Genomic DNA, 12,796 nt, shown 5'->3' with positions numbered 1-12,796 from the left:
GGCATGTGGAGGTTAGTGGATAAAAGCAGGGAAGGAATATAAATAACTATTAAAATTAGTGACTTTTGTACTAGACCTTCCCAGAGAAACTTAAACATACTGAATAGTTTATTACTGCCCACGATTACTATGTAATTCAGCATTGGAGATATTTTCACATGTGAAATTTTGTGTTCTTCAGTATCATAACCATTTCAAAGAAAGGTGCTAAGGCATATACTACTTGTGTAGCTACCACTTTCCTTGGTACAGTGCTAGACTTAACCAAACTGCTACTGAGTCTATTCTGACTTACAGTGAACCTGTAGCACAAAGCAGAATTGTCCCACAGCATTTCCAAGGCTGATTTTTAGAGAAATCTTTCCAGAAACAGATCACTATGTCTTTCTCTATGGAGTGACTAGTAGGTTTGAACCACCTACCAAAAATCGGCAGCTGGATGCTTTAAGCACCGCGACACCAGAGCTCTTCTTGCTAGTACCTGTTGATATTGTTCCATGCCATCAAGTAGCTTTCTACCTACTGACTCTGTGACAAAGGGGAACTGTCCTCATGGGTTTGCTAGGCTATCACCTTCATCAAAGCCAGCTACCAGGTCTTTCTCCCATAATGCATTTGAACTACCAATTTTTAAGTTTAATCATCACATCACTCGGGATCTTCTTGCTAGGTACCTCAAACCAAAGTCTTTGAATCAATTTGGACTGATCGTGACTCTAAACAGGGATTCAGAGACTGTGAGCCTTTACAGAAGCAGACTGCCTCATCTTTCTCCTGCGGAGAAGATGGCAGATTTGACATTAACAACCTGGAGGTTAACAACTCAAAGTGTAACTCATACCAGGGCTCCTTGTTAAGCACCAAATGAGTGTTAAAATACCTATTGATATAAATGACGACACAGGCCTGGGAAAGGAGAAAGGACAGAGGGAAATGGCAAAGAAGCTCACAGCAGAGTGGGAAAGCTGGTGAGAGGTCTACACTGGCCCATCCTGTCATGTACTCTTGGTGTTTGCCCCCTAGAGAATAAGTCTGTGGCCCTCTCTCCACCTCTCTTCTACGTGCACTGCTCCAAAACAAGTGAAGAGGAACAGCATAACAGGGGCACTTACGTTTTCAGAATGGGGAGAAGAGAACAGAAAAGGGCATCTTTTTCTCTCCCAATTTTGTGATTTTCAGAAAGAAAACTGAGAATTATTGGCGTGTCAGATTACAGGTAGGACCAATCAGTCCAAGTGCAGTTACTTTTATTAAAATGTAGTGTGTGAAGAAAACAAACAGAAGGCACATTGTTGCCTTTAAAAGCAATGGTGACTAAACCATTATTTCCATTCCAGAGCAGTTGGAGGAATCTGGAAGTGCTTTGTAAAATGTTTGTTTTCAGGGTGGCATTTCATAACTGAGTTACTGTAATACAAACTTTGAATGTCACACTCTCTTTTCTCTTTTACGAAATATAAAAGGCAGTTGGTTAGCAGACTTACTGCATTAGGTCACGAGCTGAACTGTTGGCCTCCGAGCCTTACAGAGCTGGACAAGTGACTGTTTCTTGGGAGTCGTGTGGTCTGATAAGCAGTGATTCAGTTATAGCCTCAGGACAGTTCTGAGACTGTGGGGTTTTGGAAGCAAAATCATAGAACCACAGGGTGCAAGACCTCTCTAGATAATGTACAGAATCAACGTGACTAACCCTAACCTACTCCCTCCCCGTCAGGTGAGAGCCATCTTAAAGCTCCCCAACTACAAATGTTTGTGTGGAGTAGAATTAACTGCATTTTTAGAGATACTACAATCTTGGTATTGAAACCCAAGGAAAAACAGCTTCCTGAAGACTGTTCATTTTCATTCAGATGGCTTAGGGCCAAAGTACATGACTACGAAGCTGGAGGTGAGGATTTCAGTCGACAAGGCACTGAACGAGTGACTTCCTTGGTATCTTGGTCTGTTTAACTGACAACAGGGATGAAAAGTCTACCATTTAATAGGAGAAAGAAAAGAAAATGATGTTTTGACTTTTTGGTGAATTTTTATTAGTTCAGATAGTTTTCCACTGTAATTAAATGTTATAGAAAAATGGCATATTATTCTAACATTCTAAAAGCTGGATGTCTGGATAAAGTAATTCCAATTTTAATGAATTATAAGCCCTGAAATATGATGAGTTGATTCCATTAAACAGCGATAAAGTACTTTATATTATTAAGGCTTATTATATTCCTAGGTTAACTTTCAGAAAAACACAAGACGAGAAGGAATGCAAAGAGATTTAATTCCAAGAAGATTAGAGCTTATAGAAAACAATATGGAAAACTGAGCAGCCAGAAGCCATTCTGCACACTCACATGCACAGGTTAAATTCAGCTCACATTCATTAAGTGCCTACTCCATGCCAAGCTCCATACTAGGCACACTGGGACACATACTAGATAAGACCCATGCCCTGGTCTCTGAGGTCTCACTTCCTACCGTGCAGCAAAAACACACATTCAAGAGAACTGGTATGCAAGGACTGACTAGGGGAAGCTTCATAGATTGGTTAGGAAAATCCTGAGAACAAAGGGGCCACTTCTAACTGGAAATGGTTCAGTAAGGAAATAATGGAGCTGGCCCTGCTGGGTGCAATGAGGGCCACACTGAAACTGGAGAAAGAAGTGGCTAAAAGAGGGGAGCCTCCAGGAAGCAGCTTTGCCATATAGATCTTGGCTCTGCTTGAAGACTAAGGCATTTTTAAGGACTAGCTGAAGACCATGCTAATTGGACAGGAAAGTGTGCCCTGCACTATTCACTTGTCAGCGCAACCTGTCTGATTTAGTGGGTACTGTCATTCCATTTTCTATATCAACACCTACACGAATCTTATGCTAACACAGGAAATGAAACACGGTACAGCAGAAGAACATGGTCCAAATATTTACTGTGCTCCCGTTAAGATTAGATTTTGCTTGTGGAAGGAACCATTGTAGAAATGCTTGAGCCACTATTGACCTGGATGTGAATGGCCTATACTGAGGTTTGCCAGATTTAAAAGTAAGGGTCCTAGCCAGAAACTTTAATAATTATGAACCAAGTGAGGGTCTGCAGAGCAGATACTTACCTGTTTGCCCTGCACTAAAACATTAGTAATGGATGGGGCCAGGCTGTCCACTACTTTACTTAAAAGACTTGCTGCATGGCGAACAACCGACCTGGGGGCAAAGAAGAGAGTAGGCCAGACATTCACAAATCTAAAAGATGCTGAATAGAGCCCCTGATTAGGGAGTCTTACAAATATACATGGTTGGGTCCTCACACTGACTCAAGGCATTGGAAGAAACTGTAGATTTGTTTGGCTGTGAACCATCTCATATCAGTGAAAAATCCCTTGCCCTCACCTCTTCCACCAGGCTGTGCCAAGAAGCATCATTCATGCCCTTATTAATGTAAAACAAAAGGAAAAGGAATCTAATGATTCCTTCATTTGGGAGCTGGGAGGAAGAAGTGGACATTCTGGCTGCATGAACAAATTCATTATTAAGTCTGGCACTAATTCAAACCTTCTATTGCTATATTGCTATAGCCACATTAGATTATAATTTGTGTTTGTGTGTGTGTGTGTATACATAACCAAATCTCTAGAGCAGAGGACTCACTTAGTAATGAATTTTAGCAATGCTACAATGAAATACCAGTAGATTTTATCATGATAAAGCCAGAATGTTGGGGAAAGGAATTCACACTGCTATTTTTACATTTCTGAAAATGTCTTCAGAATGTGGTATTTGAAGCATGGCACATGCAATATGTAGGACATTAAATTTTTTTCCCTAAAAAGTAAAAATTTATGTAGAACTTTTAGATTGAGAAAATAAGCTAAAGATGCAGTTTAAAGCTGGCTGCAATTTGCTTATGTTTCAGAATATCTACAGAAGCTGACCTATAAAAAACATTTATATTCCTTAATCTTAATACAGAATTAACTAGTTGGCACATGAGTCATTACAGAGAAAGTTAGTGACGCAAACATTTCCTATCCATTGCTAGAGAAGCTTTCACCCAACACACTCTACAATCAAACGACAGATTTAACCTTCAGAATGCAAATAAGACCACACATTTCAAGCAGCTTGAATTTCCAGATTCTGTGCATGTTACCTGTTTCCCATGTACCAGTAAGGTAGTAATGTGTGGGGCTATAGAGGAAGAAAATTTCTGGGTAAATGCAGCCCCGTAGCGTACAGCCAACCTGTGTGTGTCAGTAGAAAGCCATAAAAGGGAAAATACAATAAATAAAATTTCTGTAAGTTTGTTCTTTGAAATATAACAGTATTCTACATTTTTTGTTAGCTGATAAGTATTATACATAAAGCAAGAACTATTTTTTTGCTTAGCCAAAAATAAGTAGATCACATTTGAAATTTACTATCTTAGAAAACATTATTGGTTTGTAAGCCTTATTGTTTTGAGAATATTTACAGTGAAAAACAGACGTAACCACTGAATCATTACCTTATTTTTTACATGAGGAGTGATAAATTTATTTGAAATATAAAATTGAAATACTAGTAAGAGACACTTTTGTCTAATCCCCATATTTTAGAGATTAGAAACCTGAACCTCATTGGATTAAGGAGTTTCTTATGACATTGCTCGAAACTTTAAAAGTGTTTTTGATAATGTTTGGTAACGAAAGGAACACTCTTGTTTTCAAATTTAGTTAGATTCTGCTAATAAAATTGTTAGATTTGCTGCAAAATGCAGACTACCGTGTATTGAGGCATTTCTAATCCACTGCAAATTTAAACAGTTTTATCTCAATTTACATATAATTTTAAAATCTCTGTGAAGAGACTATCTTTGAAGAGCAAATTCACTCTCAATGAAGGGATTCCCATAATTGAAATTCAGTTGAAGTAAGAGTCCAGAGAACTGCTTTCTAAGAATATTATTTTAGCATCTGATTAAGTGAACTATTGTTCTCTTTGCATGGACTTTTATGATGATAGAACAGGCTTTCTGAATGCAAATTGGAACACAAGACACGTTGCTGGGACAGAGGAGGCACATGGTAGGAAATATTCATTGGCATATTATTCCAGAGAACTCTCTCCAGCTTCTAGTCCTAAAGTCTTTACTGACACTTCCCCAGCCCCCTAATATCTTGGAAGAGCTTTGCTACAATGGAATGCAGGTAGACTCCTAGGGGTTAGAAGCAGAATTACAGTGCTGTAACTTTGGAGGTAAAAAAATCATCTCCAAGAGTGGCCCACTATCTTTAGGATATGACAACACAGAAATAAAACAGAATGAGAAGGATACTAATACAAACCAAAGCTTGTGGCTGCCAGCTCTTCTATAGACTCTCTCAATGTGATCAGAAACAGTGCCTAGACATTGGGTAATAGAATTTTTTGTTGAAGATAGCTTTTAATTAAATGCATGACATTTATCCCCATAAAATATCACTTTTGAATTTGCATTTTGTTCCACTAGAGTTAAAATAACCACCTATTAATGTTCTGAACTACATGATGTATTTAAATAAGTAGTCCAAATATTTAAAGTATGAAACCCCTCAGCACTTAATATTTCAGTCTGAGTCTGAACTTGGTTGAAATTCAATTGTTTTCTTAATATGTAAAGTTTTAAATAAAAATGCTACTTCAATTTACTGCATAAAATAAAATACTAAGAACATAATAAAATAATCAATAAATTGAGTAAACATTAATACTTTCGAATATAAAATGTTACTTGCTCCATAAAACATAGATTCTTGGTAATGTACATGGGCTATGATGATTCTGACATGTACTAGAATTCAAAATATACCACTAAAATTTATCCTTTGGCTGCGATTTGGTCTTATTACTTGTTTTGTCAGCCAATCTTGTGAAACTAAAAGGAAAGTGAGGATAAAGACCAAGATATATAATGTAGATCTGAGCTCACTTCTCACAGCTTTTGAAAAAACTATTTGCAATAAAATCATATCTAGATTCAAGATTTTAGTACATGTTTAACAAATTAAATGCCAGAGACAGGTCATAAGATAAAACTCAAGGATTCCCCAGTGATACAACATTCAAAGGTATAGTTCAGTGATGGCTAAGTTTCAACCTTAATGTAGGGTGGACACAGAAATGGTCAGAAATGCTTTATTTTAAAAAATAGCTTTAAAGGAAAATTCCATTGAATATTCTGAGTGGCTGTTGCAGAAAATAAGGTGCTAATTTACAACAAACAACTATGAAGCCATTAGATGGTAAGGCAGAAACCAGGCTTGACCACCATTCAGATAATCAGAGGAGCAATCAAGAATCATTGCATGAAAACAATTTAGGATTTCATACATCCCAACAGGTATGGACGACCTTTTTCTATTTAATAGTGGGGAAAAAAAGGCTTAATGGGAATGGGAATAATTAGTAATATTTCAATAGATATTTATTATGCATATTTGCTATATATTTAAGAATAGACAGGTTGTGTTATTTAAAAGAATCTCCAAGACATGGTCTCTTACCTTCCTTTGTGATGAAGTTAGGGCCTTCTCTTTTAAGCAGTATACCCAGCAGGATGGCTTGGCTAGCTAGACAACTGCAGTCCTGAAAATATAAATCACTGTGAATAACTGGAAAGAAATGGGTACCAGTGTTACCACGGGGACTAAGTAATCATAAAATCACGTGATGTAAATAGGAAATATCCTGATATGAAATTAACAAAAGATAAATGTCACTAATATACTACCAAACACAAGCTATTACATAACTCTTTAATTAGAAATCATATAGATAAGCTGTGTTCTTGAGGTATGAGGTTTTAATAATCAAATTTCCCAAGAAACAAGATAAAGAACATGTGCTGTCTATGAGCATTAATCCTGATTCAGTAATTTGGCTAAGTCATTTCACCACTTCCTTCATGATTTAACTGACTCATAAATGAAGAGACCATTCTGCTGCCAACCTGCTGTAATTTGAACAAAATAAGGCACAGTATTCTGAGATCCTCACCTTACTGACATGATCGCTGAAGACAAAGTGGGTGCATAAGCAAATGTGGTGAACAAAGCTCATGGTTCCCTGCTATTAAAAGCTTGAAAATAAACAAGTGGCCATCGAGCTGAGAAGCAACAAAACCCAAATGGAAAAGCACACCAGCCTGTGTGATCATGAGGTGTTAATGCGATCAGGTATCAGGCATCAAAGACTGAGAGCAAAAAATCATACTGTGAATAAGGTGGGGAGTGTGGAGTGGAGACCCAAAGCCAATCTATAAGCAAGTGGACATCCCCTTACAGAAGGGTCGTGGGGAGAAGATGGGCCAGTCAGAGTGCATATAGCACCAATGAAACATACAGTTTTCCTCTGGTTCTTTAATGCTTCCTCACCCCCACTATCATGACCCTAATTCTACCTTACAAATCTTGCTAGACCAGAGCATGTGCATGAGTACAGATAAGAGCTGTAAACATAGGGAAAATAGGGCAGATAAATATTGGGACCAATATTGAGAGTGGCCATACCAGGAGGGTAAGGGGAAGGTGGGGGAAAAGGGGGAAACCGATCACAATGATCTACCTATAACCTACTCCCAGGGGAATGGACAACAGACAAGGGGATGGGGGTGGGGGGAGACATCGGACAGTACAAGACATGGAAAAAAAAATGGTAAATTATCAAGGGTTAATGCGGGAGGGAAAGGGGGGAGGGGAAAATGAGGTGATACGAAGGGATCAAGTAGAAAGAAAATGCTTTGAAAACAATGATGGCAACATATGTACAAATGTGCTTGAGGTAATGGATGTATGTACAGATTGTGATGTGTTGTATGAGCCTCCAATAAAATGATTTAAAAAATAAGGCACTTATAGAGTGCTTATTATATATCAGGCCATTGCACAATGTACTTTATACCTTTTATAACATATCCACGCTTTTATATGTCTATAAAATATTGATCAATAGCAAGCACCGATGATGTCTGGCAGGGTATATATAGGCCTACATGCACAAATTTGTGTCCTACAGGATGTCACAGAGTTCATAATTCTACCATTAGAATTTTATTTTATTGAATAAGTACTATAGCCGACACCAACCATTCTTGGGTAAGGACCATGCCCCATTCTTGTCTTTCTTCTTTTAAAATGTAAATAATCTTAAGAAAGGTAAATATTAACTTGTTATCATATACATATATAGATAGAGATATGAATGTGGCCATAGGATTGCTCTCTTTAGGAGAGACCTATAGCAAGCATGAGATTTAACAACTGGACAGGTGAGAAGAACAGGGTTTGGAAAAGGATAGAGTGTGTCCTGCAAGAGATGTTTGGAGATCCCATGGACTGCTGGGGATTGAATTGTGCACCCCTTCCACCCACATGACCCACTATGTCAGAGTCCTAACCTCCAGCAGCGCATAATGAAATCTTATTTGGAAATTGGATACTTTAAAATGGAATCAAGTTAAAATGACATCATGCTAGATTTGGTAGGTCATAAAAAAGTAGTACTGGTGTCTGGAAACAGGAGAAAAGACACAGAGACACAAGCCGAGAAGGCCATGTGATAATAGAGACAGAAATTAGAGTAATGCCAAGGATTTTTTTGCAAACTGCCAGAAGCTAGGAAGAGACAATGAAAGGATTATTGCTTAGAACCTTCCATTAGAGCAGAGCTCTGCTGACACCATAATTTGGACCTCGCCTCCTAAACTGTGAGCGGATGAATACATTTCTGCTGCTCTAAGCTACCCCGGTGTGGCACTTTGTTCTGAAAAATTACTATGTGGCCCACACAATAGTTTCATAGTCAAGATAACACCATGTCCCACCTCCATTCCCCGCCAGCATCCATGCTAATGCTAGCAATGAGAAAATCTCTCAGTACTGCCCATGGAGTAGACAAACTATCTAGCTCCAGGTCAATTGCCATCTTCTATGAGAGGACAAAAATATCAAGAAACTTCCCACTCTTTCAGGCTCACTCAGTGCAATATGGGAATGGAATTCTCCTCACATTCAGTTTTTGAAGAATTTCGTGGGAGGGTTTGTTTCTCCATTCAGTAATGGTGACAGCTGGCTGCTGTTCCAGTTCAGGGGCGCTGGGGGTGCTGCTTTGTCTTTTGACTTTTGAATGCTTGGGAAGTTCAAGTTCTTCAAAACTCTTAAATTCTGGAACTCTGGAAATTAACAACAACAAAATCAGACTTCTATTTCTATTTTTAAAAGCATAATAATTAGATAACTCAAAGGTACTCACTCTTCTGTGTCATTGATTCGTAGAAAGTCAAGTTGTTCTACTACAGCTCCAGATATTAGTGTCTGAAATGCAATGAAGCAAAGTCATATTTTATGGTCTGTGGTCACACTTTTCTGTAAGTATGTAATACTTCCTAAAAAAGTATACTTAGAAAACACATACAACTTACAAGCTGAATATCATATACAACTATCAAATTATATATATTGCAATTTTCTAAATAAAGTGTGTTAGTCTGGGTAAACTAGAGAAACAAAACCACAGAAATTTATATATATGTAAGTGTACATTAAGAAAGCCTCCCAACCCAATGCTGTCCAATCCCCCAAGTCCAACATTAGCCCATATGTCTGACACCAATCTACAAAGTCCTCCTCAATCTCACAAAACACACGCAATGACGCCGACTGCAAGAGGAAACCTAAATCAGTGAGTGTGTAAGCATCTTAGCACTGACAGGGGTCTCCATGCGGCTGCTCCAGCACCCAGGGCTGCATCAGGGTAGGTTCATGGGACTTCTCCTCAGGGATGTCTCGCAGGAAGTGAGCCTTGCCAGCTGAAGCAGGGGACTGGCTAAGGCAGCTGCACCCTGGTCCAATCATCAGAGAGCAAGAGATCCGATAACTAGAAAGGCGAGGATCACCGAGCCATTTATCTCTCCCCCCTTCAATTAATCCCACGTGTTCATCGGCCACGCTGGCACAATAAACCATAAATATCTCATTAAGTCATAAGTAATTTCCTAAATGTACATTCTATAATCAGGTTTTCATACATAACAAAAGTGTCTTAAAACCTACACATCAAACGACAAGTTCATGATTTATAATAAATGGGAAAGTAAATATATGAATTGTACTTTGTTTCTTGAAAGTTTTCTTATAATTGTGAGGATTTACTCAGGCTGTAATCAAAATAATTCAGAGATGTATGGTTAGAATCTTGCTTAGAGGGATGGTGAAACTTTGTCTTACATTCTTTGGACATATTGTCAGGAGACCAGTCACTAGAGAAGGGCATCATGTTTGGTAACATGGGTGTGCAAGAAAAAAAGAGGAAGGCCCTCAACATGATGGATTGACACAGCAGCTGCAACAATTGACTCAGTCTTAGAAACAATTTTAAGGATGGTGCAGGACCATGCAATGTTTTGTTCTGTTGTGCATAGAGTTGCTATGTGTAGCAACTGAGTTGATAGCACCTAACAACAACAGTACCAATAAAATATTATTTTGAAATAACAAACAAACAAACATGAAATGTTTAAATTGCTTTTGGAGAGAGGCACCTTTGATTCTATCACTGTAATACTTCAGATCTATCAAATGATGGGATATTGCCAAGTTTTCATCTTTTAGGATTGTAAAAATGTAGATTATCCAGGCCACTTATTCTCAATATTCTGGCAACCAACATTTGGTCACTTTAGTTTCCATTAGCTTCTCATCACAGGGTGAGTAATCTAAAAAAGGTTGACTTCAAACATATTTTCTGTTTGCCAGTGGTTCATGGTAAACAGTATAAATAAAGTACAATCTACAAAATGATTTTTAGCATATGTCTCACTTCTAATTACCTGGTGAACTGTCAGACAACTGAGAAATGTATTATAAAAAAGAAAGCCATAATTTATTACTTAAAATACAAGGTAATTGTTCACTCTTATGTTCTCTTATCACCTTCTACATTTGCTCACTGTTCATTACAAATGTGAAGGACTATGGTATAAGGCAATACTGCTTTAGTTGGCTAACTAAGCAGAATCCAGTTTTCCTCTGAAACAGAGGACTTTGCCATGAATTGAAATTGACTTGATGGCCAACAACAACAGCATGCTGTATGGGGTATATTTGTGTAAAGTGTTATAGCAACTTGGGGGACAAGAGAAAGCACTCCCCTTATGAATGGGAATCTGATTAGCAGTCCCTTATCATCGCCTTATTCAATATTGCACTAGGAGTCTTTGCTACAGCGATTAGACAACAAAAAGAAATCAAAGGACTACAGATGGGCAAAGAAACTCCAAAAATCCAAACAGAAAATTGTTGGAAGTAATCAAGAGATTTATCAGATACTAGTGTTTTTGTATATTTCTATCTACATAAAACAAGGAAGCAGACAGACTTTTGGCCTCTACTTTAATGTTACCCGAGTACAAAAATGGTTTGTTCTAATAATGTGGCAATGTATGATACTCACCTTCCCGACACAATTAATGAAGACAAAATGTGTGCATAAACAAATGTGACAAGGAAATCTGGTGGTGCTTGGCTATTAACAGATAAAGCATCTGGGGTCTTAAAGGCTTGAAGTTAAACAAGTGGCCATCTAACATGGAAGCAACTAAGTCCACATGCAGAAGCACACCAGCCATGAGGTGTCAACAGGAATAGGCACCAGAAGTTTGAAAACAGCAACCAAATTGGTAGGAAAGAGCATAAGCAATTTGGAGATCTAAAAACCACCTGTAAGAATTGGACAGTCCCTCACAGAAGGGCCACATGGAAGGGATGATATATCCAGGGTGCAGTAAAGCACTGTTGAAACACATAACTACCTTCTAGTTCTTTAATATTTCCTTCCCCTATTATTATGTTCTTAGTTTTACCTCATTAATCCTCTTAGACCGGTATATGTTCATTTGTATAACTAAGATCATTCGATGAATAAAATCCAAGATAGATAAACCCTTCAGCAATAGTAACAGGAGTAAGGATTCCCTGAGAGTACAGAAACAGAGGGGTGGGGGGGGAGGGGGAATGGGGAATTGATAGCAATGATGACTATTTAACGCCATTGAGGGAATTAAACAACAGACTGGCAGGTGAACAGATACATTGGATGGTGTAAGATATTGGAGAGAAAAAGGAATAACAATAACAATATTTAATATAACAACAAGAGTTTTTGGTGGGTAGGGTTGGGGATATGGAGGGGATAACAGTGAGTTGATATCAAAGAGTACAAGAAGAAAAAAAAGGTTTTGAAAATGATGGTGGCAACAATTGTAAATCATGCTTGATATAACAGAACTACAGATTGTTATAATGTCTGTAAGAGCTCCCAATAAAAATGGAAGAAAGAAAAGCTACCAACCAAGAGAATATCTTCAGAAATGACATATTGGACAAAAATCGTATAACCACATGAGGTGGCTTTTTAAAAGTTTCTTGAAAATGAAATTTTAATATAATGGAATTCTACAAAAAAAGTCAGGTTTCTGAATACTAACAAAGATGGCTTTGAAAAAGAAAACCATAGCCATCCGCCACCCCACCCCCACCAAAATCCATAGCCATCCGCCACCCCACCCCCACCAAAATCCATAGCCATCCGCCACCCCACCCCCGGCAAAATCCATAGCCATCCGCCACCACACCCCCGGCAAAATCCATAGCCATCCGCCACCACACCACCTGCCAAATGAAAGACTTAAACAAACCTAGCCAGAGAAACAAAAACAAGAAGACACGTACAAAGCAAATTACAGAACACCACTACAAGAAACCAAAGAGATCTACACAAAAGGAACAATATTCCATGTCACT

At 38.2% G+C, this 12,796-nt stretch overlaps 1 protein-coding gene across 4 annotated transcripts in view; it reads right to left on the bottom strand.

Annotated features, from left to right (window-relative positions):
- The window catches only part of PHKB (phosphorylase kinase regulatory subunit beta), a 245,632-nt gene that overhangs the window by 32,747 nt on the left and 200,089 nt on the right, over positions 1–12,796 (bottom strand). For 3 of the 4 annotated variants that reach the window (XM_075537116.1, XM_075537114.1, XM_075537115.1), the window contains 5 exons: positions 9,249–9,310; positions 9,006–9,168; positions 6,503–6,584; positions 5,306–5,363; positions 3,095–3,185 (listed from right to left, as the gene is read on the bottom strand). In XM_075537116.1, the coding sequence (XP_075393231.1) occupies positions 3,095–3,185; positions 5,306–5,363; positions 6,503–6,584; positions 9,006–9,168; positions 9,249–9,310 (456 nt within the window). Of the gene's footprint in view, positions 1–3,094; positions 3,186–4,131; positions 4,223–5,305; positions 5,364–6,502; positions 6,585–9,005; positions 9,169–9,248; positions 9,311–12,796 lie in introns of all 4 variants that reach the window. The other variant, XM_075537118.1, reaches the window with a different exon arrangement.

This window comes from Tenrec ecaudatus, chromosome 18, assembly GCF_050624435.1.
Source record: "Tenrec ecaudatus isolate mTenEca1 chromosome 18, mTenEca1.hap1, whole genome shotgun sequence".
Taxonomy (NCBI): Eukaryota; Metazoa; Chordata; class Mammalia; order Afrosoricida; family Tenrecidae; genus Tenrec; species Tenrec ecaudatus.
This window is presented reverse-complemented; position numbering and strand designations above follow the sequence as displayed.